This window comes from Apodemus sylvaticus, chromosome 4, assembly GCF_947179515.1.
Source record: "Apodemus sylvaticus chromosome 4, mApoSyl1.1, whole genome shotgun sequence".
Classification (NCBI taxonomy): Eukaryota; Metazoa; Chordata; class Mammalia; order Rodentia; family Muridae; genus Apodemus; species Apodemus sylvaticus.
The window spans coordinates 14,393,533-14,418,096 of record NC_067475.1 but is presented as its reverse complement, the minus strand read 5'-3'; the positions used below and the strand labels follow the sequence as shown (position 1 = coordinate 14,418,096).

The 24,564-nt window shown below is 46.7% G+C and overlaps 1 protein-coding gene across 3 annotated transcripts in view; it reads left to right on the top strand.

Moving 5' to 3' along the window:
* The window catches only part of Ssx2ip (SSX family member 2 interacting protein), a 35,906-nt gene that overhangs the window by 6,962 nt on the left and 4,380 nt on the right, over positions 1–24,564 (top strand). For 2 of the 3 annotated variants that reach the window (XM_052178996.1, XM_052178995.1), the window contains exons 2-11: positions 6,775–6,904; positions 7,635–7,804; positions 8,487–8,699; positions 13,704–13,814; positions 16,539–16,674; positions 17,996–18,071; positions 18,150–18,330; positions 20,536–20,686; positions 21,999–22,135; positions 22,468–22,641. In XM_052178996.1, coding sequence (XP_052034956.1) covers positions 6,862–6,904; positions 7,635–7,804; positions 8,487–8,699; positions 13,704–13,814; positions 16,539–16,674; positions 17,996–18,071; positions 18,150–18,330; positions 20,536–20,686; positions 21,999–22,135; positions 22,468–22,641 — 1,392 coding nt within the window. In that variant the 5' untranslated portion in view covers positions 6,775–6,861. The remainder of the gene's footprint in view (positions 1–6,774; positions 6,905–7,634; positions 7,805–8,486; positions 8,700–13,703; positions 13,815–16,538; positions 16,675–17,995; positions 18,072–18,149; positions 18,331–20,535; positions 20,687–21,998; positions 22,136–22,467; positions 22,642–24,564) is intronic. The other variant, XM_052178997.1, reaches the window with a different exon arrangement.

Below are 24,564 nucleotides of genomic sequence, written 5' to 3'. Positions count from 1 at the left end.
GAGGAAGAGATCGCTCTGTGGGACCAGATGGCCAGGAGAGTGGCTATGTGGGCTGGGGCTGGAATCCTGGCTCAGCCCCTGCTCTTCATTAGCCCTGTGACCCTGCCCGCAGTACCTACATCTGCCTTAATTGTCGTACCATGGAAAGTAATTAGTACTGTACACAGGGATGTAGTGAGGGGGACTTGGGACTCTTGAAGTTTTCAGACCAGTGTCCTGTCGTCTGGTTATACTTGGCTTGGTTCTGCACCTGTTGTCTAAGTACCTGCATCAGCCTTAAGAAATAGATACTGTGGCCCCTATCATGTAGGTGAGGAGACCAGCTTGGAGAGATGGTTTGTGGGAAGTGACTTAGGTAGAATAGGATCCCAGACATGTGACCAGGCATGGAGGCCCCGATGGTTTACACTGCATTCCCTAACTGAAAATCTTCCTTACAGCCCTAAACTCAACATGAAGGCAAATTAATAAGGTGATGACAGGTTTTGAGTTTGGCCCTTCTAGTGTGGAAGTATTTTATGACAAATTTGCGCCTGTTTAAGAACTGAATGCCCACCAGTTGTGTCACTGCACTGGAGCTCTGCCGAAGCCTCATCTGTGGTGCATCTATAGTACTATGCCATAAAGGTGAAATAACTTAGATTTTAAATTTGTTAAAACTAAGGCTGAATTTAGTGTGTTTCTTCTTGTAGATGACAGTGTGATAAAATTACAAGCTATAGTCTCCTCTAGAATGAAATTGTAATTAAAGGCATTACTCATTTTAAGTAAGTAGATTTCAATTTTTGAGAGATAAAATCATGTCGATAACTGAATCTTTAAGTTCTATGAATTTAAAAGATTACTAATGTTGAAGGATTTTAACAATTTTATTTTCGTATTCCAACAATCTGGTAACTCAGCTTGGTGATATTTTAACAGAAATGTTAGTGAACTACTAAAACTCGTGTGCAGTGTTTAGGAGCCAGCTGGCACCACGCTCTTGTGTTCCTGTGTAGGGGACAGCTGCTATTCCCTCACACTTGATGGGCGTGTGTTGTAGAATTCTGTAGGTATACGACATCTTGCTGTCTGACTTGCGAGTCAGCTTGGAAAAGCACTTGCTGTGTAAAGAGGCTCTGGTCATGAAGGTGGTGTCTCTGGCATGCTCCGTTCCCTGGTGAAGATAGAGGACAGATCTAGGGTGACCAGGACAGGAGAAATGAGCAGTGCACGGACTGGGCATGTGTGTCTTTCACACACATTCGCCAGGATGGACACCCTGACTTGTCGCGGGATGTTCATTGGCGTTTTCACGGATTTGTGTTGGTCTTTACGGGTGTACAGAAATGTTAAGTATGCACTTACCTGCAAAAGACGAGACAGGTAAGAATGTGAGATGAAAGAAGAGAGTTGGTGGCTGGAACAACAGAGGGGGGGGGGGGGGGGCTCTGGTCCTTGAGTAGAGCTGTGCTCCGTCCTGCTCTGTGCCAGGGACTTGGCCACAAAGACTAGGCCATTCCCCCCTCCTCCAGAAGCCCAGGAACCACTGAGCATCACATGAGGAAAAAGAGAATAGTGGGTTCTGTTCCTCCTAAACCAGGCCTGGCATCTGTGGTGCCTAGTATCATTTTTCGCTCGTTTCATCAGGATGCATAGAAAGTAGTGTTATAGGCGACTCAGAAGTACTTCTTTCTTTTTAAAACATATGTTATCTGTTCCTGAATAACAAATGATTTCAACTTAGCACAGCTTATCACAGCAGGCGTGTGCTGTCTCGCAGCCTCCCTGCACCGAGACTCTTGGCAGCGCGTAGCTGAGTGCCTGCCTGTGGCTCAGGCCTTATCAGGGCTCAGACGAAATCTGCTTCCCGCTTGTTCTGACTCTTGGCAGGCCTGGTGACCTGTTGGCCAAGGGTGTCAGTCAGTTCTTTGTCACATTCCTCTCAGGTACTCACAACAGGATAGCTTGCTTTGTCCAGAAGGGACCCTGACAGACAGTGAAGGAAAAACTCAAATGGAGCTACACATAGCCTGATCTTCAAAGTTTAACCATATCATGTTGCCTATACTGTTAGAAGTCGTTCACTAGATTCAGCCCATACCTAGTAGAAGAATGACCCCAGGCTATCCCAACAGGATAAAGAACCCCAGGACAAAAGGGGCTTCTTAGAGCTTGCCCACACTGAAGCTCTAAAAATTGTGTGTATTAAGAACCTGAGTCTGAGGCTTTAGAAAAGCTAACTACGATGGGAAGGATGGGTGGGAAGGATGGGTGGGATTAACCGGAACTCAAGTGTGTGTGTGAAATGCCTAGTTTTGACGTTGAATTGGAGTTTACCTTAGGATAAAAATATTTGTAAACCAGATGCTGGTTCGTGTGCAGACACAGGCTGGCTTGGCTGTGAGTCTGTGTTCTGTGGGAACGCCATGCTCTAAGTGGTGTCCTGCACACTGTGGACGGTGGAGGCTGAGAGGGCTCAAGACTCCGAGCCTGAGAAGCGCAGCCCGGGCAGTTCTCGGAATCTCTCTGAGCCTCAGTTTCCAGCACTGGACACAGAAAACTGAGCATGAACTAAACTTGGCATAAACACTGATGAGTTGGGAAAGCCTTTCTTCCTAGAAAGCATTCCTTTGGGATAGGTTAAGGAGGTGCCATGGGAGTGCGGAAGCCGGTGTGAGGCCGCGGCTCGCTGTGCTCTCTTGCGGATTACAGAGGGCTAGATCACGCCCGGTGTCTGTGTGGACAGCAGAGTCATGAGGTTAGGTGACTGACTGGCGTCTGTTCAGACATCAGTTCCAGGTCTTCTGGAGGCCTGTGCTTCCCTTTCCTTGAGAGCAGCAGTGATTTCTGCCTGTCTCGGAATCCTGTCAGGTGTAGCAGACCAAGCTGTGTCTGACTGGTGGCTGTGATGGCCGCTTTTGGTGCTGATGTGCACTTGTAGTGCGTACATGACCCAAGAGGTACTGAGAGCGAAGATCCACTCTGATGGCAGCCCCACCCCACAAGCCTGGGTTCCCTGGAAACAAAGGAGAAAGCGCATGCTCACGGTCGCATAGCCCCTTCTGTCCCCCTCTCCCATCCTTTTCCCCTCATCCTTCTTCCCTCCCTCTGCCCTTGGTGGGGTGACATCTCTGAGGCTGTGAGCCTAAAGAAACCCCCTCCCACCTTGCTGAGCTCAGGGATCTGCCCCGGCAATGAGGACGGGCACAGGAACTTCCGCTAATTGTGCATCAGTGCCAAGCAGGGCGGTAAGTACTTGATGCTCTGTCTCATTTAATGCTAAAGCATCACCCTAAAGTATGTTGCCATTATGGGATATTGACTGGTGGTGCATTATGGGATATGACCAGTGAAAAACCAGAGCTCAGAGAGGTAGAGTCGTGTACCCAAAACAAAGCTGTCAGACAGATAGGTTGTTTCCTGTTCTATGTGGTTTTGTTTAGAGCTGTGTCCCGGAAGGTCCCAAGTTGGGTTGATGCAGATTCATCTTTTGTCGCTTCTCTTCCTGGTGCAGGACACATCCATTAAGGGTCAAAATAATTGAGGATCTCTTCTTTACCCTGCCACCCATGTGGAGCACAGTCCCAGCGCATGCCCTGTGTGCTGTGCAGAATCCCACGCCATCACCTGCTCTGGTGCACTGTGTGCTGCTCTGTGATCTAGGCGTGCCCTGGCTGCAGCTCTACTTTAGGCCAGCTTGAGCCGGAAAGGCTCTCGAGGAGGAGACATCTCCTTTTCATGCAGATGTTTCTGCTTCTGTGGTTGGTCCTGAACTGTGGCACTGGTCTAACCTGTGCTGTGGCTGTAGCCTCACTATTGTCACGAGTGTTTACTGTTAATGCCTGCTTGTTGTGATGACAATGGCCCCAATTAAAGCATAAAGAAGCTCCTGTTGTTCCCTACCTCAAACCCCCTCCACACTCCTCCTGCACAGCCGAAATCCAGCTTGCTGTCCTCCAGCCTTGCTTTCTGAGCGTTTGTCTTACTTGCCAATTCGGATTCCAGTCTCTGCACCTTCTGTCTCCCTTACTTGGGCTACATAGACCATTTCTTGGGACTCCACAGCATTTAGACCTCTGCTCACTGTCGCCCTCTTGTGGTAGCTGTGACCAGTGCCTCAGATAAACAGCTTGAAAGGAGGAGAGGTTTCTCTTGGTTCAGGTCTCACAGTCCAGGGCAGGCCTACTGTGTAGCTGCACAGGCAGTGGGATGCACGAGGTGGAGAATGCTGTTGGTGGCTGCGGCACTGGGGACGTAGAGGCAGGCAGGTCTTGGAGTTCAAACCCATCCTGGTCTACAAGTGAGTTCCAGGACAGCCAAGGCTACACAAAGAATCCCCCCCACCCCCAAACAAAAAAGGAAGGAAGAAAAGACACGGGCTGGAGAGATGGCTCAGCAGTTAAGAGCATTGACTGCTCTTCTGAAGGTCCTGAGTTCAATTCCCAACAACCACATGGTGGCTCACAACCATCCATAATGAGATCTGATGCCCTCTTCTGGTGTGTCTGAAGGCAGCTACAGTGTACTTACAAACAAACAAACAAATAAATAAATAGAAAAATAAATAGAAAAGAAAGAAAAGACACTAGCTCACCTTGTCACAGAGGAAGGGAGTAGAGCAGCAGCCAGCTGGCCCAAGGGCTTTCAGCCCAGTAATAATTGGTCTAGCTGGGCTCCACCATAGAGTTTCCAGGACCCCTCAGGTAGTGCTTCCAGCTGGGGGGCTACAACCTACAAACCTCTGAGGTTCATTCATGTTCAAACCGGAACTGGTCCATCCCAGGGTAACTTGCCCTGACTGATGTAGATACTGTCACAAAACACCTTCATATTATCGAGATTGCTTTTTATATAGCTCTAATCACTCTGCTAAGAGATTACCTACCTGCCTCTGACATATCTCCAGCGTACCTGTTCCACAAAAAGAACTTGGAAAACACACCTTCCTTTCTGCCTAGAAACTGCTTGGTGCATAGTGAGAGCTCAGTCAGACCTGTTAATGAGGGAGACTAATCTAGCCCTCACTAGATCACGGCATGTTTTCTGTTTATATGAACAGTCATGGGTCCATGCCCCATGCAGTGGTACACTTGATTTGACTTGTTAGATATTGAGTAATAACTTAATAGTCAAGAGCTTATATGTTAACTATACATCTTAATGAATTGTGTGTCTCCTTAGATCAGGATGTTTCTAGAACCCCAGAAGGCGATCACATCCCCCATTCACTCTGCCCATGGGATAAATCACATAGTTTCTTTTAATTAGCTTCTAATATTTAAAAATAGGAAGGTTTTGTTTGAAAGGCCAGAATTCTATCATGTCTAAAAGTTGGAAGCCGTCAGCTCCAGCTGGCCCTGTCAGCTGACTGCAGTTGAGTGCACCGAGCAGTAGTGCGGCTGTCACACACCTGTTTGCCCACCCTCTTCACCCTCCGCCCGCTGCTGACTGGAAACCTGCTGCGAGATGCCAGGTATCATTTCACTTGAGTTGTGTTTCTTGTGGTAGAACTACTTCTCATCTCTTAAAAAGTGGAAACATGGATAGGAAACAAAACGTTATGTCTTACTCTACTTTGCTCGTCGAATTCTGGTCTGTGATATTTCTTAGCCACTTTAATTGTACAGGTTTGCTTAAGTCTGCACACAGTTCTATTGCATGTGCCAGATTTCTACGCAACATGTCTCTGATTTCTCTATTATGAAGAATGCCTGAAGTGAATCTTGGTGTGCATTGTCTTCTTAGGATAAAATTGTGAGTGGTGGTAGCACACCCACACTGCCAGCTCTGCTCTCGGGGTATGAGATGGCGTTGCCTAACGACCTATGTAGGAATGTCCTCTCCTACATCTGAGCCAGCCATGCTGGCGCTTAGAATGTAAACGAGTTCCTAATATGGTTAGGAGATACAAAACGTGGGGCTACTAGCCAAGAAGGCTTCATCTTCTCAGAAATAAGCTCTGTACTGTAAAGGACATAGTGTAGAAATAGTCCCTATTATGTGTTATGGTGTGCCTTAGAATCAAATCAGGCACTGCACATCTTGGGAAATCTTTAACCTTAATACAAATACACACAGTTTGTAATACACACACTATTTTTATTTCTGTTGCTATAATTAAATATCCCGATCAAAGTCAACTTAAGGGAAAAGGGTTATCTAAAGGTTTGTAATTCTAGGCTGTGGTCCGTCGGTGGTGGTCAGAGGCAGGAGCTGAGTGAGACAGTTGGTCTCTGTGCTCCCACTACCAAGAGCCGTTGTTCAGTTACTGTCCTCTCTGACACAGTCCAGGCCCAGCCATGCAATGGTGCTGCCCATATTTAGCTCGTCCAAGCATGTCTCCACACCAGCCTGATCTAGATGGTTCCTCATTGAGATTTCCTCCCCAGGAGATTCTGGGAAGTGTCAGGTGACATTAAAACTAACCAGCACAGTAGTACCCACTATTTCCTCTATGTGCATAGGAATCAATCTTACAGACCCCTTCTGTTTGAAAGGACATGCATTCGTAGCTCAGTGGTTAAGAGCATGTGGCTGCTGTGGGAGGGGACCTGGGTTCAGTTCCCAGCACCACATGGTGGCTCACAACCATTTTTAACTCCGGTTCCAGAGGATCTGATGCCCCCTCCTGACCTCCATGAGCGCCAGGCATGCACATGGAGCACAGGCAAAACATTCATGTGCACACAGAATGAAATGTCAGAAACTCAAAGGACATACAGAGTCTTTGTACATTGGCCTCCATTGGGTTTCACCTTCTAAGTTTGCTGTCTCTGCTCTTTGCCTGCTAAGGAGATGCTCACGTAGGAGAGTGACGGGAGCTGTTGTACCCCACAGCACTGAACCGCCTCCTCAGGAACCCTGGCTCTGGAACCTGCTATGGGAGATTGGATGACTGTTACAGATCCAGTTCTGTGTACAGGTAATGCGTCCAGCAGACGCCTCCAAAGAGGAACAATTGAGGAAAGTGTAAACTACCCACCCCAGCCACGGAAGACGCGATGACTGGGGGAGCTGCCAGTGCCAGTCACATACTCAGTTTTCATTGTCAGTGAAGTTATAAAAAGCCAAGTTGAGCTAGGCAGTGGTGGCACACGCCTTTAATCCCAGCACCTGGGAGGCAGAGGCAGGTGGATCTCTGAGTTCGAGGTCAGCGTGGTCTACAGAGTGAGCTCCAGGACAACCAGGGCTACACAGAGAAACCCTGTCTCGAAAAACCAAAAAATAAAAATTAAAATTAAACAACAACAACAAAAAAAAAAAAAACAACAAAAAACAAACCTGTGCTTTGGGTGTACAAGAGATTATTTACTACTTTTGAGGAAAATTTTATGCATTTGAAATCTATTGGCCAAAAAAAAAAAAAAACCTATTGGCTCCTTCAGTTTGATTCCTTTAGTCACATAAACTGAATGTCACAGACAAATATGTTGATCCTATTTTCATAAATGTAGTAGTAGGAGTTGAGGTAGGCATTCCTTTAACATATCTACCAAGAACGGTCACTAATGTACCGTTTTGTTATAGACATGTATAGATTTCACATGAAAGTGTGTTGGCCCTAACTTTAAAGTACTGTGTATGAAAATCAGAATCTTTGATAATGGAGATTTTGTTAGCTTTATAATTGCCTGAATGCTTTTTATTTTCAGAAAACAAAAATCTTTCTCAATATACCTCAGAAACAAAGATGTCTCCGTCAAGTTTATACTCCCAGCAAGTACTATGCTCTTCAATTCCTTTATCAAAAAACGTGCACGGTGTTTTCAGTGCCTTCTGCACAGGAGAGAACATTGAACAAAGTATTTCCTATCTAGATCAGGTAATGTGTTCTTATAAGAAGCAAGAACATGTCATGTCATGTGATGTGCCACAAAATGTCAAGGCCACAAGAAAAGCATTTGCCAAGCCTTTGTGGCCAGGGTCTTAGACTTGTAGAGTCACCGTGGAGCTGGGCTGACACAAGGTTAGCTGCTATGTCTGCGGCCCCTGGGCGCCTCCTGCCTCAGGCTCTTTGACTGGGAGCCGCTCATTCTACTGATAAAGCACCTGGATCGCCTGTGCCAGGTCATGGGTGACTGTTCAGATTCTAGAAAATTATCAGTCTATAAAGTTCACCAAAGAATTTAAAGTTGTTTGTATTTATTCTTTGAATATTTAATGTTGCTGATCTGGGAATAATTTTTTGTTTTTCCGTTTTCACTGACTTGTCTATTAATTCACTGAAAAACAGTTATATGTTGAAAGTTTCAGTTGACAAGTTAAACCTGTGTATTTTGTACTTCATAGTAATTTTGAATGTGCACAGTGGGCTGAGTCTGGAGTGCACATGGTTCTGTGTCTGTGACTTCACAAACTTCCTCAGGTTTGAGAATGAACACATTGTTCCTAACTTATCAGTGTGCGGTTGGTTCTGTAGCTCATTCTCGCTGAGCCGAAGCCGCCTGCTCTTGGCCCAGTGTCTTCCCAGAGATAACTGCTAAGCAGACGTTTTCTCCCCTCAGGAGCTGACTACCTTCGGTTTTCCTTCCTTATATGAAGAATCCAGAAGTAAAGAGACAAAGAGAGAATTAAACATAGTTGCTGTTCTGAACTGTATGAATGAACTGCTGGTGCTTCAGCGGAAGAACCTTCTGGCCCAGGAAAGTGTGGAAACACAGAATCTGAAGCTGGGCAGTGACATGGACCACCTGCAGAGCTGCTACGCCAAACTTAAGGTACAGTCGTCCATCCTCCTGTCGCAGTGCTGTGCTACAACACACGGGACCACAGGAGGCCACTTAGGAAGAGTGATTTCCAGAAATGTGCGCACATTGGCTGCTCTGCTTCTCAGTCTGTGCGGAAGGCCTTGAACTTACTGTTTAGAGGTTTTGCTGAATCTGAGGAGAGTTAGAAATACATTCTGGGGAAAATCAGGATTCCCTCACCTCATGCAGCCTTGTCTGACAAAAGAGGTGCTGCATACACATTGATGCCAAGAGAACTACCCCATGATATGGTGTGCGTACCAGAGAGCGGGGTCGGGGAACGACCAGACGGCACCTGACTGTGAGGACGCCACCGCTGCAGCGAGGGCTGTGCGTTCCTGTGGCCACTGGTAACCTTTCTCTGTGTAAAGGAGCAGGTGCTTGCACAGGGCCATTGACCTACCCTCTTACCATATAGAATGCTGTTCCTGATTCCTGGTTTGCTTTCTTTTTCCTCCGTATAAAAAGCTTTTTTTTTTTGTTGTTTTGTTTTTCTATAAAAATATATTCCTCCCCCAAGAAAAGAGGATCATGGTGTAGCAAAGACATTATGGTTGCATATTATTAAGAATATAACCCATACAAACGATTTTCCTCAGTATTCTATATTAGGACCCATTAGGAGGAAAAGCCTTTGTGAATGTATGTATGCTCTTGGCAAGTCGGCTTCCTTGTGGTTTTCCATCTGTCAGTTCTTGCCCTTTCTTCTGCTGTTTCTATTTCCTACCCCACTCAAGAGCAGACAATGAAAACCAGAGTCAGCATCTTAAGTCTGTTGTGTTGAGAGCAAGGGTTTGGTGTGGAGGGCAGGGTGGTAGGGTGTGCTGTACGGGGTTGGTGTGGAGGGCAGGGTGGTAGGGTGTGCTGTACGGGGTTGGTGTGGAGAGCAGGGTGGTAGGGTGTGCTATACGGGGTTGGTGTGGAGGGCAGGGTGGTAGGGTGTGCTGTACGGGGTTGGTGTGGAGGGCAGGGTGGTAGGGTGTGCTATACGGGGTTGGTGTGGAGGGCAGGGTGGTAGGGTGTGCTGTACGGGGTTGGTGTGGAGGGCAGGGTGGTAGGGTGTGCTGTACGGGGTTGGTGTGGAGGGCAGGGTGGTAGGGTGTGCTGTACGGGGTTGGTGTGGAGGGCAGGGTGGTAGGGTGTGCTGTACGGGGTTGGTGTGGAGGGCAGGGTGGTAGGGTGTGCTGTACGGGGTTGGTGTGGAGGGCAGGGTGGTAGGGTGTGCTGGAAAGTGCTTGTGCTGTACACTCCTCTGTGGGTGAGCTCCGGGTAGATTTGGGAGCACTCTCTAGAAGTCACATGTTACTTTAACCCGTCACTACCTCATGTGTCTTGTCTGTCCTCAGAGCAGGTTCAGTAACGCTGTCCCCCACAGTGCTCTTAGCTTCTTGTATATCCGGTTTGCCTGAAGGACAGATAGATTATCTGCTGTGTGTCTTGGCTGGCTGGGGACTGCAGGGCTGGAGAAGCTGCTTATCAGTGCTTTCCAGGACTGTGAGCTGTACGTGCTACATTGATTCAGGCCCCCTCACCAGGACCTGAGTGGATATCAGGCTGATGCAGACCTATACACCTGGAGACAGTGCTCTTTTCTCTGCGTACTGTTGGCCAAGTGCCGTGTGGGTAAGCAGTGCGCAGCTGTGTGATGGAATCATGCCGTTAAGTCGCAGACCAAGGCCTTTCGTTTAAGGAATGAGCTAGAACTACCCAGAGCAGAGTGTTTGACTGGCGTTTCTTCTAGTTTGGATTTGACCTGGGTCAGAATCTGTTATTTAGGTTAGCTGAGGACAGAACTAACTCTGTAAGGTTTCTAGATCTGACTTATGTGATTGATTCACACCCTGTCGCTTGCTGTTCATGGGCTTTTGATCAAGATTTAAAGAATGATTCAGAAGCTTGCTATCATCTGGAAAAGGTATTCCAAACAGAGCACACACCATATATGAAGTCCTGGAGAAGGCAGGAGAGGGTGTCTATTTTCAGAGAGCCACAAGGGGTTTATGGAGGCTGCAGAGTGTGAGGTCTGGTGCAGAGTGTGAGGCTGGTGCAGAGTGTGAGGTCTGGTGCAGAGTGTGAGGTTGGTGCAGAGTGTGAGGTTGGTGGAGAGTGTGAGGTTGGTGGAGAGTGTGAGGTCTGGTGCAGAGTGTGAGGTCTGGTGCAGAGTGTGAGGTCTGGTGCAGAGTGTGAGGTCTGGTGCAGAGTGTGAGGTTGGTGCAGAGTGTGAGGCTGGTGCAGAGTGTGAGGTCTGGTGCAGAGTGTGAGGTTGGTGCAGAGTGTGAGGTCTGGTGCAGAGTGTGAGGTTGGTGCAGAGTGTGAGGTTGGTACAGAGTGTGTGTGTGAGGTCTGGTGCAGAGTGTGAGGTGGGTGCAGAGTGTGAGGTCTGGTGCAGAGTGTGAGGTCTGGTGCAGAGTGTGAGGTCTGGTGCAGAGTGTGAGGTTGGTGCAGAGTGTGAGGTCTGGTGCAGAGTGTGAGGTCTGGTGCAGAGTGTGAGGTTGGTGGAGAGTGTGAGGTTGGTGGAGAGTGTGAGGTTGGTGGAGAGTGTGAGGTCTGGTGCAGAGTGTGAGGTTGGTGCAGAGTGTGAGGTTGGTGGAGAGTGAGGTTGGTGCAGAGTGTGAGGTTGGTGCAGAGTGTGAGGTTGGTGCAGAGTGTGAGGTTGGTGGAGAGTGTGAGGTTGGTGGAGAGTGTGAGGTTGGTGGAGAGTGTGAGGTCTGGTGCAGAGTGTGAGGTCTGGTGCAGAGTGTGAGGTTGGTGCAGAGTGTGAGCTCTGGTGGAGAATGTGAGGTCTGGTGCAGAGTGTGAGGATTGCTGCAGCCCGTGAGTGTGTAGCTGGACCCTGGGCTCCAGATGGTACCGGGATGAGGTGGCACCAAGGAGGGGAGACATTGTACCCATGCCACTCTGATGATGGGGTAGGGGAAGTGCGGGCACATGCTCCTATTCAGATGGGGGAGACTCAGGGAGCCTCAGACAGTGCCAACTTGTAGGAATTTTGCAGAGCTTTTGTTTGGTCTATTTTAGTTTTTTGATTGACATACACAAGATAGATTGCATTATTACAATTTCACAACCTTACTGTGCCTTCCCTATATCCACCTCACATAGGCTCTCCTCCTCCGCCATGTCGTCCCGTGGAGTCCCTCTGTGGGCATGCCGTGCATGTAGAGTTAAGTCAGGATCTGCATGAGAGAAAATGTGCTGTATTTCGTCTTTCTCATCCCCAGATTCCTACTCCCCCATGCCCCCACAAACATCACCGACCTCTCTTGATTTCCATTCCCTTTAAGTGCCCTCCTGCCCTGGTACCAAAGTTGTCCAACATATTTAATCTCCATCACATATGAGAGAAAACAAGGCATTTATTGTTGGGAGTCTGGCTTTTTTAGATTAACAATATGATATTTTCTTTCATGTGTTTTTCACGAAAGTGACATAATTTCATGAATGTCACTGAATAAAACTTCACTCACATGCACACACAGGCACACCCATGCTGTGTCACATGTCCTTTATACCGTCTTCGGTTGATCTGCCTAGGCAGATTTCTTAGCTTGTCTGGTGTGAGCAGAATCGCAGGAAGCTAGGGCGTGACGATCGATCAATTGATCGCTGATCAATCGCTGTGCTGGCTGAGAATCCTTGCAGCGGAGACCTAGGAGGGCCATGTGGTGTTTCCGTTCTTAGTTCCCTGAGAAACCTCCGTGCCTACCGGTGCCTAGAGTCTCCTCTTTCCTATGTCTGCACCAGCATTTTCAGTTGCTTTGTTAGGAGATTGTAGTAGCCATTCTGACTACTAGGGTGACGTGCAGTCTCACTGCAGGTTTCCATCTGCACTTCCTGTGTGGCTAAGAATGCTGACACTTTATGTGTTTATGGCCAGTTACATTTTGTCTTTTGAGAACTGTGTAGCCAGTGCGTTTGTCCTTTTATTGAATGAGTTGGGACTTTGATTACAATTTTGAGTCCCTTTACAGACTGTGTCAGATCCTACAGCCGTGGAGTTAGTTAGCAAAGACTTTCTCCTTCCGCCGCAGAGGCTTCCTTTGCTGTGGTCACCCTTCTGACACCCTGAGGTCTTGCTCTTCCATTCTTGAGGTCACTTTCTGTGTCACTGGACCCTTGTCCATCAGCTCCTTGCCTGTCCCTCCATCTGAAGTGCTTCCTCTGCTTTTTCCTCCTGCAGCTTCACTGTGTCTCGTACTAAGGTCCTTGATCCGTCTGGAGCTGGAGGTTTGCAGGGTGAGATGTGGGGCCTCCTCCTCCTGTTTCCCAGTGTGCGAATGGCCTGTCTTTTCTCCAGTGTCTATTTTTTAGGTCATAGTTAAAAATGAGGTGACTACAGCTGTGTGATCTCTCTGTCCTCGGCCGTATCCCCTTGACCTCCATAACTGTTGTCATGGCATTACTCTGCTGTTCTCTTCACTGTGGCTGCGTTCTGTGACCTGAGATGCAGTTCTGTGGCTCACTGTGCCGTATTGATGAGCTTTGGTTCCTTGGACCCTTTGTGTTTCTATATGAATTTTAGGATGTTTTGTAATTTCTCAGAGTTTAGACTTGAACTTGGGTAGCGTGGAGGATAGTGTTCCAGCCTCGGCACACTTAGGGGCATTTATTGCTCCCTAAAGTCCCACATCCCCCAGAGGATGACAGTATTCGTGCAGGTGAGCATGTCTTGTGAAGTGTGCTCCTGAGTATCACAGCCTTAAGAGACCTCTGAAGACTTCAGTGGCAGCGTCAGAGAAGAAGAGGTTTCGAGGAAACTACATTGGAGTTCTTGTACATAAAAATAAAAATGAATTTAAATGAGGCACACGATTTTATCTATTAAACTTGGTTGTAATCACTTTAAACAAATGTTCCTGGTTCCACTGAAAAGGGGACTGTAGCTCCCCATGTGATCTGTCACCGCCCTTCTCAGGGCACACACACTTCCTGACTCCTGTCTGTTTTGCTCAAGTGGCATATTTCATGTTCCAGGAACAGTTGGAAACCTCCAGGCGAGAGATGATTGGTCTTCAGGAGAGAGACAGGCAGTTACAGTGCAAAAACAGGAATTTGCATCAGCTCCTGAAAAATGAGAAAGATGAGGTGAGTTGTCTGTTCCCATGTGAGGTCAGCTGTTGGTTTTTGAAATTTGACAGGTGACATAATGGTCAGTTCACTTTAAAAAAGAACAGTCTATACATCCTGTGTCACACCGGCATGATGGGTGGACAGTCCTGTGCCTGTCCTCTGCCCCTGCCCCAGCCCCAAGACCATTCATTTTCTTTAATTGAGTATCGTCTTCATTTACATTGCCAATGGTAAAACCTTTCCCCATTTCCTCCCTCCCCAAAGACCCCCAACCTGTCCTCCCACCCCCTGCCTCCACGTAAATGCCCCTCCACCTGACCCACTCCCACCCCCACCCCCCATTTCCCTTTGTTACGGCCTCTATTGAGCCTTCACCTGACCAAGGACCTCTCTTCCCACTGATGCCCAACAAGGACTTCCTCTGTCACATTTTTGGCTGGAACCATGTGTGCCCCTTGGTTGATGGTTCAGTCCCTGGGAGTCTTGGGGCATCTGGGTGGCTGAAATCATTGTTCTTCCCATGGGGCTGTAAACCCCTTCAGCTCCTCTGGACCATTCTCCAGATCCTCCATTGGGGACCCCATGCCCAGTCCAATGGTGGCTGCTATCATCTGCCTCTGTATTTGTAAGGCTCTGGCAGGGCCCCTCCGGAGACAACCATGACATGCTCCTTTTAGTATATACTTCTTGCCATCCATAGTAGTGTCAGGGTTTGGTGACTGTTTATAGGATGAATCCCCAGGTAAGGCAGTCTCTGGGTGGCCTTTACTTCAGTCTCTGCTCCACACATTGCCTCCCTTGTTGCTCCTATGTTCCCTTTCTCAGAGGAACCAAAGCACCCTCACTTAAGTCCTCCTTCTTCTTGAGCTGTATTGTATTGTATTGTTGAGGTGAATTGTAACTTGTTTATTTTGAGCTTTTAGGCTAACATCTGCTTATTAGTGAGTGCATACCATGTGTGTTTTTTTGTGATTGGGTTACCTCACTCAGGATGACACTTTCTAGTTCCATCCATTTGCCTAAGAATTTCATGAACTCACTGTTCTTAATAGCTGAATTATAATACTCTATTGTGTATATATACTACAAGAGAGTCAAATAACCCTATTAAAAAATGGGGTACAGAGCTAAATAGGGAATTCTCAACTGAGGAAACTCGAATAGCTCTAAAGCACCTAAAAAAATGTTCAGCATCCTTAGTTATCAGGGAAATGCAAATCAAAACAACACTGAGATTCTACCTCACACCAGTCAGAATGGCTAAGATGAAAAACTCAGGGGACAGCAGATGCTGGTGAGGATGTAGGGGGAAAAGGAACACTTCCCCATTGTTGGTGAGATTGCAAGCTGGTAAAACCACTCTGGAAATCAGTTTGGTGATTCCTCAGAAAATTAGACATAGTACTACCTGAGGATCCTGCTATATCACTCCTGGGCATATTCCCAGAGAATTCCCCAGCATGCAATAAGGACGCATGCTCCACTATGTTTATAGCTGCCTTCTTTATAATAGCCAGAAGCTGGAAAGAACCCAGATGTCCTTCATCAGAGGAATGGATACAGAAACTGTGGTATATATACACAATGGACCATTCATTTTCTTACTAATTCCTGGCAACAGGTAGTGTCCCTGTTCTGTCTGTCCTTCCTGTACTCAGGACCACGCCCCTTCACTCCAGCATCTTTTGTGTCGCAGATGTAGGGCTCCATGCCTCCCCCACTCCCCACCCCCTGCCTCTTCACTTCAGCAAGGACTTGCTCAGGCATGGAAGCCTGCTGATTGCTCTCTGGTTCGTGCCTACCCAGGGACTCACATGCCAGGCCAGTGCTCTGTACCAAGATCTGTCCCCTCAAGCCCTTGCATGGTGCTGAGTGTTACTGGTTTTTCACCTAGATAAAGAATTAGCTGGATAAAATGGCCAGAGGACAGAGAACTTGCCTAGAAGCACAACGCTGTGGCGTTTCACATTAAAAAGTTACTCCTACTTCAGATATCAGCACACTGAGCTTTGCTCTAATGGATGCCGAGACCTCTGATTTCTAACTCAGTGCTGATATCACTGTATGACAAGGAATTATGGAACTAGTGCTTTGAAGGTGTTGTTTTATAATGCATCTGAGAATAAGCCATTGGGTTTCCATTGCTCTGTCCATAAAATTATTTTCAGTGTTTTGTTCTTTTAACTAGGAATCCTGGAAGGAAGTCTAGTTCTTTTTTATTTTATATTTTACATTTCACTTTATTATTTTATATTTTACTACTTTATTTTATGTGTACGGGTGGGTGTTTGTGCACCATGTCCATGGTTGGTGCCCGTGGAGGCCAGAAGAGGATGCCATGGGACTGGAGCCTAGAGGTGCTGACCCAGACAGCTGAACCCAGGTCCTCTGCAAGAACCACACTGAGCTATCTCTTTCTAGCCCTGGGAGTCTGTTTCTTTAAAAGCCCATAGAGACAGATTTATTTTTAACCCTATTTAATTAGTATTTAATAATGGACAATGAATCTCTAACTAAACCATACATATACATATATAATACTATATTGTATATAGTATAACATGTTATATAGTACATTATAGGTTGCTTATACCATATAATATACTGTATATAATATAAACACTTATTTATGTGGGTGCATGGGTACTAGGGCTTATTTGACCTTTTGAGTTTTTGAGTTTTAGCAGATTTATCAATTCTTGTTTGATAGAAAGCGTTTTTTTTTTTTTTTTCTTTCAGGTGCAAAAATTACAAAATATCATAGCCAGTCGGGCTACTCAGTATAATCATGATGTGAAGAGAAAGGAGCGTGAATATAATAAACTTAAAGAGCGTCTGCACCAGCTTGTTATGAACAAGAAGGATAAAAACATAGGTGCGCTGTGACAGGAGTGTGGGTGGGGTGAGCTCTGAAGAGTTAAGGGGCTCATCTGTGTAAGGCTTTAGAATGTAGGTATTTCCACGCAGACTACAAATTGAGACAGCTGATTTGTGAAACAAAACATTGAGTCCTTTTGGTCAGCATCACTATTTACCTATTGTCTTAGCTACTGTTGCTACAGGACCACCTGACCAAGGCAGCTTGTAGAATAGTTTATTAGGCTTACAGTTGCAAAGGGTTGCCCATGACAGCCATGCAGGGAACAAGCAGACAAGCCGGCAGGTGGGCGGGTAGGCAGGACATGGCTAGGCCAGAGCTGAGAGCTTCCCTCTTGGGACACTGAGGCAGAAAGAGCCTGCAGGTACAGCAGGTAAGGAATAGCATGGGCTTTGGAACATCACAGCTCACGCCCACTGACCACCTAACAAGGCCACATCTCCTAACCCTTCCATACAGTTTCACCCACTGGGGACCATATTGAAGCGTGTGAGCCCACGGGGACAGCCCCTCGCAAACCAGCAAGAGCAGTACAGAGTTGATCCATCACGGAAAGCAAGGCAGAACTGAGTCCCATAGAAAACTGAAGATTGTACACATCAGAGTGGCTTGAGTGTCAGGAGAGGATTTTACAGTTAGCTTTGTAAAGTGTCAGCAGCAGCAGCAGCCTGGAGGGTGGGTGGCTGTTTCTTGTCCCACGCCCAATCAGAAACAATATATTTAACCTTATTAATCCTAGAATTATGAGAGCTTTTTTTTTTCTTATACCAGATGGGTCCATGTCCGTCTGGGGAAGATGGGACATTAGTACTGTTGAGGGCTCTCTCCTCAGCAATGGCAGCAGTGATGTGGGTAATAGGACACAGCAAGCCTTCTCTGTAATGGCCCGAACACTGAGTTAGTTGATCTTGCCTTCTCTGCCACCATAGGAAAAGTTCCCTAACAGTACGTACATGGTGGCTGTGGCTGAGTGCTAGGAAAGCTTGATTTCTGTTCTACACCCTGCGGTTTATAATCTGACAATGAAATTAATAGTGACATGTAACATCAAGTGCCTACTGTATGCCTTGCTGCATTCTCCTCTAAGAAGTACTTTTACATCCTTTACCCTTAACAACTGGAGGGTTCTCCTCTCCTTCTCCCAGTCAGGAAAGAAGCAAGCTTAGCATTTGAAGAGCTTGCTGAACGTCAGGGTATTTGAAGGGTCCTGACATAAGTATCATCAGCTTCGGTCTCTAGTGTGGTAGGGTCTCAGGCATGGTAGGGTTTTAAGACGGGTGGAGTCTGATGATTGATTGTTTTGTGCTTGCATTTGTAGCCATGGATGTTTTAAATTATGTGGGTCGAGCTGATGGGAAACGAGGCTCATGGAGGACGGATAAAACAGAAGCCAGGTACGGCCATGAGGCTGGACTCCAGTGCAGCAGGGCTTGCTGTCACCGTGTGTTGTCACAGCTGTGCTTTCTCCCCAGGAATGAAGATGAAATGTACAAGATCCTGCTGAACGATTATGAATACCGCCAGAAGCAGATCCTCATGGAGAACGCGGAGCTGAAGAAGGTCCTCCAGCAGATGAAGAAGGAGATGATCTCTCTCCTTTCTCCTCAAAAGAAGAAACCCAGAGAAAGAGCAGAGGACGGCACAAGCACTGTTGTAAGTGTTCCTCTCTAACAGCCCAGGCCGCGAGCCACACACTCAGACCTGCTTTGCTGTACAGGACAGAGGACATTCACCATGGCATCTCAGAACTGCACTCTGCATTCCTAGGCCTAGGAATTTTCCTGGGAAAATGGAGGTCATCTGGTACTCCACAAGCATCCTCTCACTCATAGTTCTCCTGGAAATTATTTCCAGCATTACAATGTGTAAAATGTTATGGTGTGGAGAACAGAGGACACCTTGTGGGAACCAACTCTCTCTTCTGCCACTCCACTGTGTGGGTCCCAGGTGTCACACACAGGTTGTCCAGTTTGGTGGCAGGGCTGAGCCATCTCACTGGCCTGTTAAGTGTTAACAACAGGTGTCTTATAAGGATTTAGCACCATGATCTGGAAATTAGAAATCCAGCTGCTCCCCAACCGCCACTTTGAGTGTGTAGCAGGACGCTTCAGGTGGGAATTTCACATTTGATCTCCCAAGACATCTCAGTGAGAATGGAGTCACATAACAGTATTATATAAAAGTACTTTCAAATTGCACATACAGTGTACACTTGAAGCAGTTCATGTTTAGGCTTACACCCCATCTATCTAAGGTGTCTATACATACACACACACACACACACACACACAGAGAGGGGGGGGTTCAGTCTGCATTCTCGAGGCAGCTACGGTGGGTCACAGGCCTGAGGATTGCGATGACAAGAGAGCCAGTGCACACCGTGCCTTTATCTAAGCTCTGCTTAGACCTGACCTGTTCCACCCCAGTGCTGACGACAGCCTCCTCCATCCAGCTCTTCAGTCTGGTCACCTCTGAGTGACCTAATGACCTGACTTCTGAGGGGACCTAGTAATTTCCCTTCTCTTAATCTTTCGCCTTCTTTCTCCTATTCTGGGAGCCAGCCTGGTGTGGAATGGTTTGAAGTGGGCTACAGCATCCGGCATAGCTTAAGGACTGATGGGCTTCTAGCTCTCTAACTGTGATAAATGCTTGCTGATAACTTAAAAAAGAAATCGTAAAAACTTTCTTGCCTATTTTATGATTAAAAGCTGTTGCTGTTGACTTCTCTTTAACTCTGTGCTTTATTAAACATAACTCTCTGTGCTTTCTTTAATTATTTAGGTTTAAATAAGCACTAGGGAGACTTAACTCTTACTGTTCCAGGCTTCATTAAGTGCTGGAAACTTAGCTCCTTGTTAACTCTTTACTCCTTGTACTTTAATAAGCGCTAATATCTGGAGATTGATACTTGCTGTCTAGCAGTGGGAGGTTAAGTAAAAGGATTCATTGCTGGCGCTCCCTTCTCTGGAGAGTCACCAGAAGCCTCTCTGTCTAAGTGGGTTAACTCTGTGAACCAGAGAGGAAGGAAAGGAAAAGGATAAAGATGCTTCACACAGGAAATATGCACAGATACATATCCATTCATATACCCACACGCTGGCCAGGCCTGACTGACTGTCACAATCCACTCGTGTTTATGTGTGCTTACATATAGACATCTACCTACACACATGCATGTAGACAAACAGACATATACATTTGGATGGATGGATGGATGGGTAAATGGATGGATGGATAGGGCAGAGCTCCCCAAGCCAAACCATTCAACAATTTTATTTCTTTTCTCTGGCCTTTTACAAAAAGGTTCTTTAGAAAATTATTTCATAGATAAAGTGTTATACAAAATGGGAATTACAGAAGGACGTTGATGTTAGAACACAAAGCAGTGTTTGATTCTAATGTGTTCATTATGAGTTCAGAGCAGCAGTTGTTACCTGGGCTGGCTTTATATTGCAGTGCACACCTGTGACTTTGTCATTGGACCTAAGTGTTTTTCCTTGAATACAAAATTGTCCCAAGTCTATTTCTCTTTCTAGGGTAATTATGAAAGCTCATTGTATTTCTTATTATGGAGCCTTTACTTACTGTTATGAAGAGTATGGCAGCATCCAGCACAGTATTGCATAGACAGGGGCTGCCTCTTCTCAGACAGCTGTCAGTCAGATTGGAAGAGATCTATCTGCATTGGGGAGTGTCTGTGTCTTCAGTGTCAACTTCTTTTAATTAGGTATTAGTTAATAAAGAGATTTTATCTGTCTGATACAGACCTTGGGTGTAAAGCCTTTGTGTGCTATGTATCCGTCAGGCATGGTGCCCGGGTGTAAAGCTCTTGTGAGCCTCTGTGTCCCCTTTGTGCAGGCTGTCTCCGACATAGAAGAGGATGCCGGGGACCTGAGCAGGGACAGCGTGTGGGGCCTTTCCTGCGACACTGTGAGAGAGCAGCTTACAAACAGCATCAGAAAACAGTGGAGAATTTTGAAAAGTCATGTAGAAAAACTTGATAACCAAGGTAACTCCTGATGCAAGGCCTGCAGAGCGGCTGCTGCCATTCCTCTCATGAGCAGCGGTCCTGAGGCTCAGACTCCTCCCACTTCACTCCTGGTGTCGCACTCACTGAGAGAAATGCACTTGGCTTCAGAACGAACCTTAAAACAGTGTCGCTCATAGTCCAGAGTTGTGTGTGTGCCAGCAAATGACTATAGCATGCGAATGTAGGTTCCCATGGCAACAAGAGGCGTGGTTTCCTGGAGTTTATGCAGGTGGCTGGCCCACCTGACAGATGCTAGAAGCAGAACCTGAGAACCTGTGGCCTCTCAGCCATCTCTCCAGCACTAACATTTCTATTTAGTAAATGAAGTCTGCTTAAATTGTGTGGAAATTATCCCAGCGCCATGAGCTGCGCAGGGCCAAGAGCACAGCTCTTCCTGTAGCTCCCACACTGCTTTGTGTGAGATGTTCTCATCTTCTCAGTCTGTGTTGGAAAGCAGGCCTGCCCCTGCGTTCTGCAGGATTTAACATGTGAGTTCATAGTTGTTAGTGCCACTCTTCTAAGCACCATCAAGAAAGTTTATACATTTGTGATTTTTGTTCACATTCTTCTGTGGTTGAGACAGTAGCTCTGGAAGACTTGGAGGCGAGAACGGAGGCATTGGAAGGTGCATTATTAACCTCTCATGACAGTCTCAAGTAAACGTGACTTATAAGCCAAGTGTGGCAGCAGCGCTTACTCTTAAATCTATTTAGTCCTAAATTGTGTAACTCAGTCTGTATAGTTGTCAGAACTCAGAGTTGTTTTTCTTTAAAATGTTTAATTTTGTCACACTTTTGAAAATGCAAAATGCCAGAAACAATGACTTCTTTTTACAAAACCTGTGAGAATCCCAGAAAGTCAAAAGTTGTTCAGTCTTTTGAGTTTTAAATGTCTAAGACCATAAGTGGACAGTGGCTGGAATCCTGGCTAGCTCCTGTTTGTTGTAGTCAGGGCTTCTCTCGCTTTAATGAACACCAAGAGCAGAAGTAACATGGGAAGAAAAGGTCTGTTTACCTCACAGCTCACAGAATGTCAGGAAGGGAGGGAGGGCAGGAGCTGAGGCACTGCCGTGGGAGGGTGTTGCTCACTGGCCTGCTCCTCATGGCTTCCTTAGCCCACTTTCTTATAGCTCAAGACCACCTTCAAGGGGGGGTACGGTGGCGGCTGGGGGGGCACCACAGTCATCTGGCTCCTCCCACATCAATCCCTGATTTGAGGTGATGCCTTCCTAGACAACCCTAGTTTGTGTCGAGTTTACAACAAACTAACCAACACCCTGGGGTCCTGTCAGCTTCCAAGGCACACTCAGAGGGCCTCAGTGAAGAAGATGTCATCTCACGACAAGACCATGAGCAAGAGACTGAGAAACTGGAGCTGGAGATCGAGCGGTGCAAAGAGATGATCAAGGCTCAGCAGCAGCTCTTACAGGTAAACAACAGGGTGGACAGGCACTCCCCTACCTCAGGGAGCCTGCCATGGCCTCTGGAGGCGCTTCTCTGCAAGGCATCGAACCTGGAAGAAAGATGCAGCTTCTGCAGAAGCCTATAGAGTTGACATTTCTCAGTTGAGTTCTGCCCAAGCAGTTAACCACATCTCTTCCTCACGTGGTCCCTGCTTTTCCACAGGAATCAGCACTGTGGGAAAGCTGATTCTCACTGACTTGCTGATTCCTCATAATGCATGTCCCTGGTCAGACTGATGCTTGAAACTGTGTGACATAGTAGGTGTTTCCTGACTGACTGTACTTTAAAATTTAATAGCAGCAGCTGGCCACCACCTGTGATGATGACACCACCTCACTCTTGCGAGACTGTTACTTGCTGGAAGAAAAGGAACGCCTTAAAGAAGAGTGGTCCCTTTTTAAAGAGCAAAAAAAGAATTTTGAGAGAGAAAGACGAAGCTTTACAGAAGCTGCTATTCGCTTGGGGCTGGAGGTGAGGCTGAGTGGGCAGGGTCGGAGGTGAGGCTGCAGTGGGCGGGGTCAGAGATGAGGCTGCAGGGCTGCAGGATTGAATGCTTCTAGGCTGACTTGTGTCTGCTGTCCAGTTTTTCTGAAGCCTCACACTGACCATCTTACTGTTGTGGAGCATTGACTGGACTGCTCAGACATGGGTTTAAACCAATAGAATGTGTGTATTAGCTGGCCAGTGTCTGACTGCACTGTGTGTTTGGATCCCAGTGTATCCCTGAGCCTTTCTCAGAGTGAGGTTTTAACACAAAATCCATATCCTGGGTTGACATATTTCAGTTAACAAGAACGGTTAGACAGAAGTCAAAAGGCAAGGTTAGTACATATAGAGACTTTACCATAACATAACTATGGAGTTTGATGGATTAAGTCTTTGTTTATGTTTGGGCTGGTATGTTTGGACTAAATGGTACTTCCATCATGGAGTCAGTTGTGCTATGGTTTGGTGCCCTGATACATTACAGATAACTGGAAATGGAAGGGAGGCTGAGCATATGGTGATCTTCTGTTAGATGGTCTGCTCCTTGGGCATCTGTCACCCCATCAGCACATGTGCTAGAAGGGAGTACCCAGAGCATGTTGGGTAACAGAAAAAAAGAACAGGGCATGCTGGGTAACAGAAAAGAAAACACAGTAGTGAAACACCGTTTGCCAACCCTCATAGAGGAGTGTAAGCATCCCGGGTGAGTAGTGTGGAGTTTGTGCATTCCTGTCCACATGCCTTCTGTCAGCAGTGCATCCCCTCACAGCGCCCTTTTAGAAATTGGAGACAGCTTGCCATCATGGTTTTAAACTCAGCCTATACAAACTTACTGTGGAGTGAGACAGTGTCTGCCTTCTCTGCAGTGCAGCCCTGAGGTGGAACCTGAGCTAAAAGTCTGTGGGAAGCTGGGTATGGCGGCTTTTACTCCATTTTGGAGCTGGAGAGGGACTTGGTGGGTAATGCTTGTGCATTTACAGAGGATCCAGTCTGGGTTCCCAGTCCTCTTAGCCATCTGTAAGTCTAGTTCCAGGGGATCTAACATCCCTCTGTTGTCTCCATGGGCACCAGACACAGATGTGGTACACATACATACTTGCAAGCACTCATACACATAAAATGAAAATTAAACTTTAAAAAGGTTGAAATACTGTATATTAAAGTTAAAGTTATCAGAGGAATTACCAATCGACATTTTTGTTTTCTTTTGACTTTCCCTTGGTGGAGCAAGTCTGTCTGTGTGCCTGGGCTGCCCTGGGACTTCCTATGGTCATCCCCAAGTCAGACCTACGCCGCGTCTGTCCGGCAGCTCTCAGTGAGAGGTGGCCCTGTTCCTGCTGCGGTGTGAATCTGTTACTATCCTAAGCTACCCTCCGAAACAGTGCTGCGTGCAGCTGACCATTCTGCACACTGTTATGTCTAGAACCGGATTCGATTGCCTGCCTGGCTGGGTATTTCATTTTAGCTTGTAACTTCCACTTCAGAACTTGAAAGAAGGGGCTTGGAAGATGGCTTAGTGGTTAAGAGCACTAGTTGCTCCCCCAGATGACCTGGGTTCAGTGCCACACCCTTCTGTGGAAGCTTGTGGAGATTTCCATAGTTCCTAATCTCCTCAGGAAACAGTTTCTTTCATCTGGAAGAGTCCAGCACCTTTCATTTTCAGGCGTTTCTCCTGCTGGTTTCCCCGTGCCTGGCTTCCCTGCTGTTAGACGTGTCTGGCCCTCGGGTGTGTCTGTGCCTGCACTGGGTTCTAAGTTCTAAATATTCTCTTATAGCAATCTGTGGATCACCAAACTGTCTTTAGGAGCAGTTTTATTATTTATTTCAGAATTTGGTTTTTTTTTAAATTTTTCTAATGTACTTAATTTTCCTTTTCTTTATATACTATTACTGTTTTGCATGCATTTT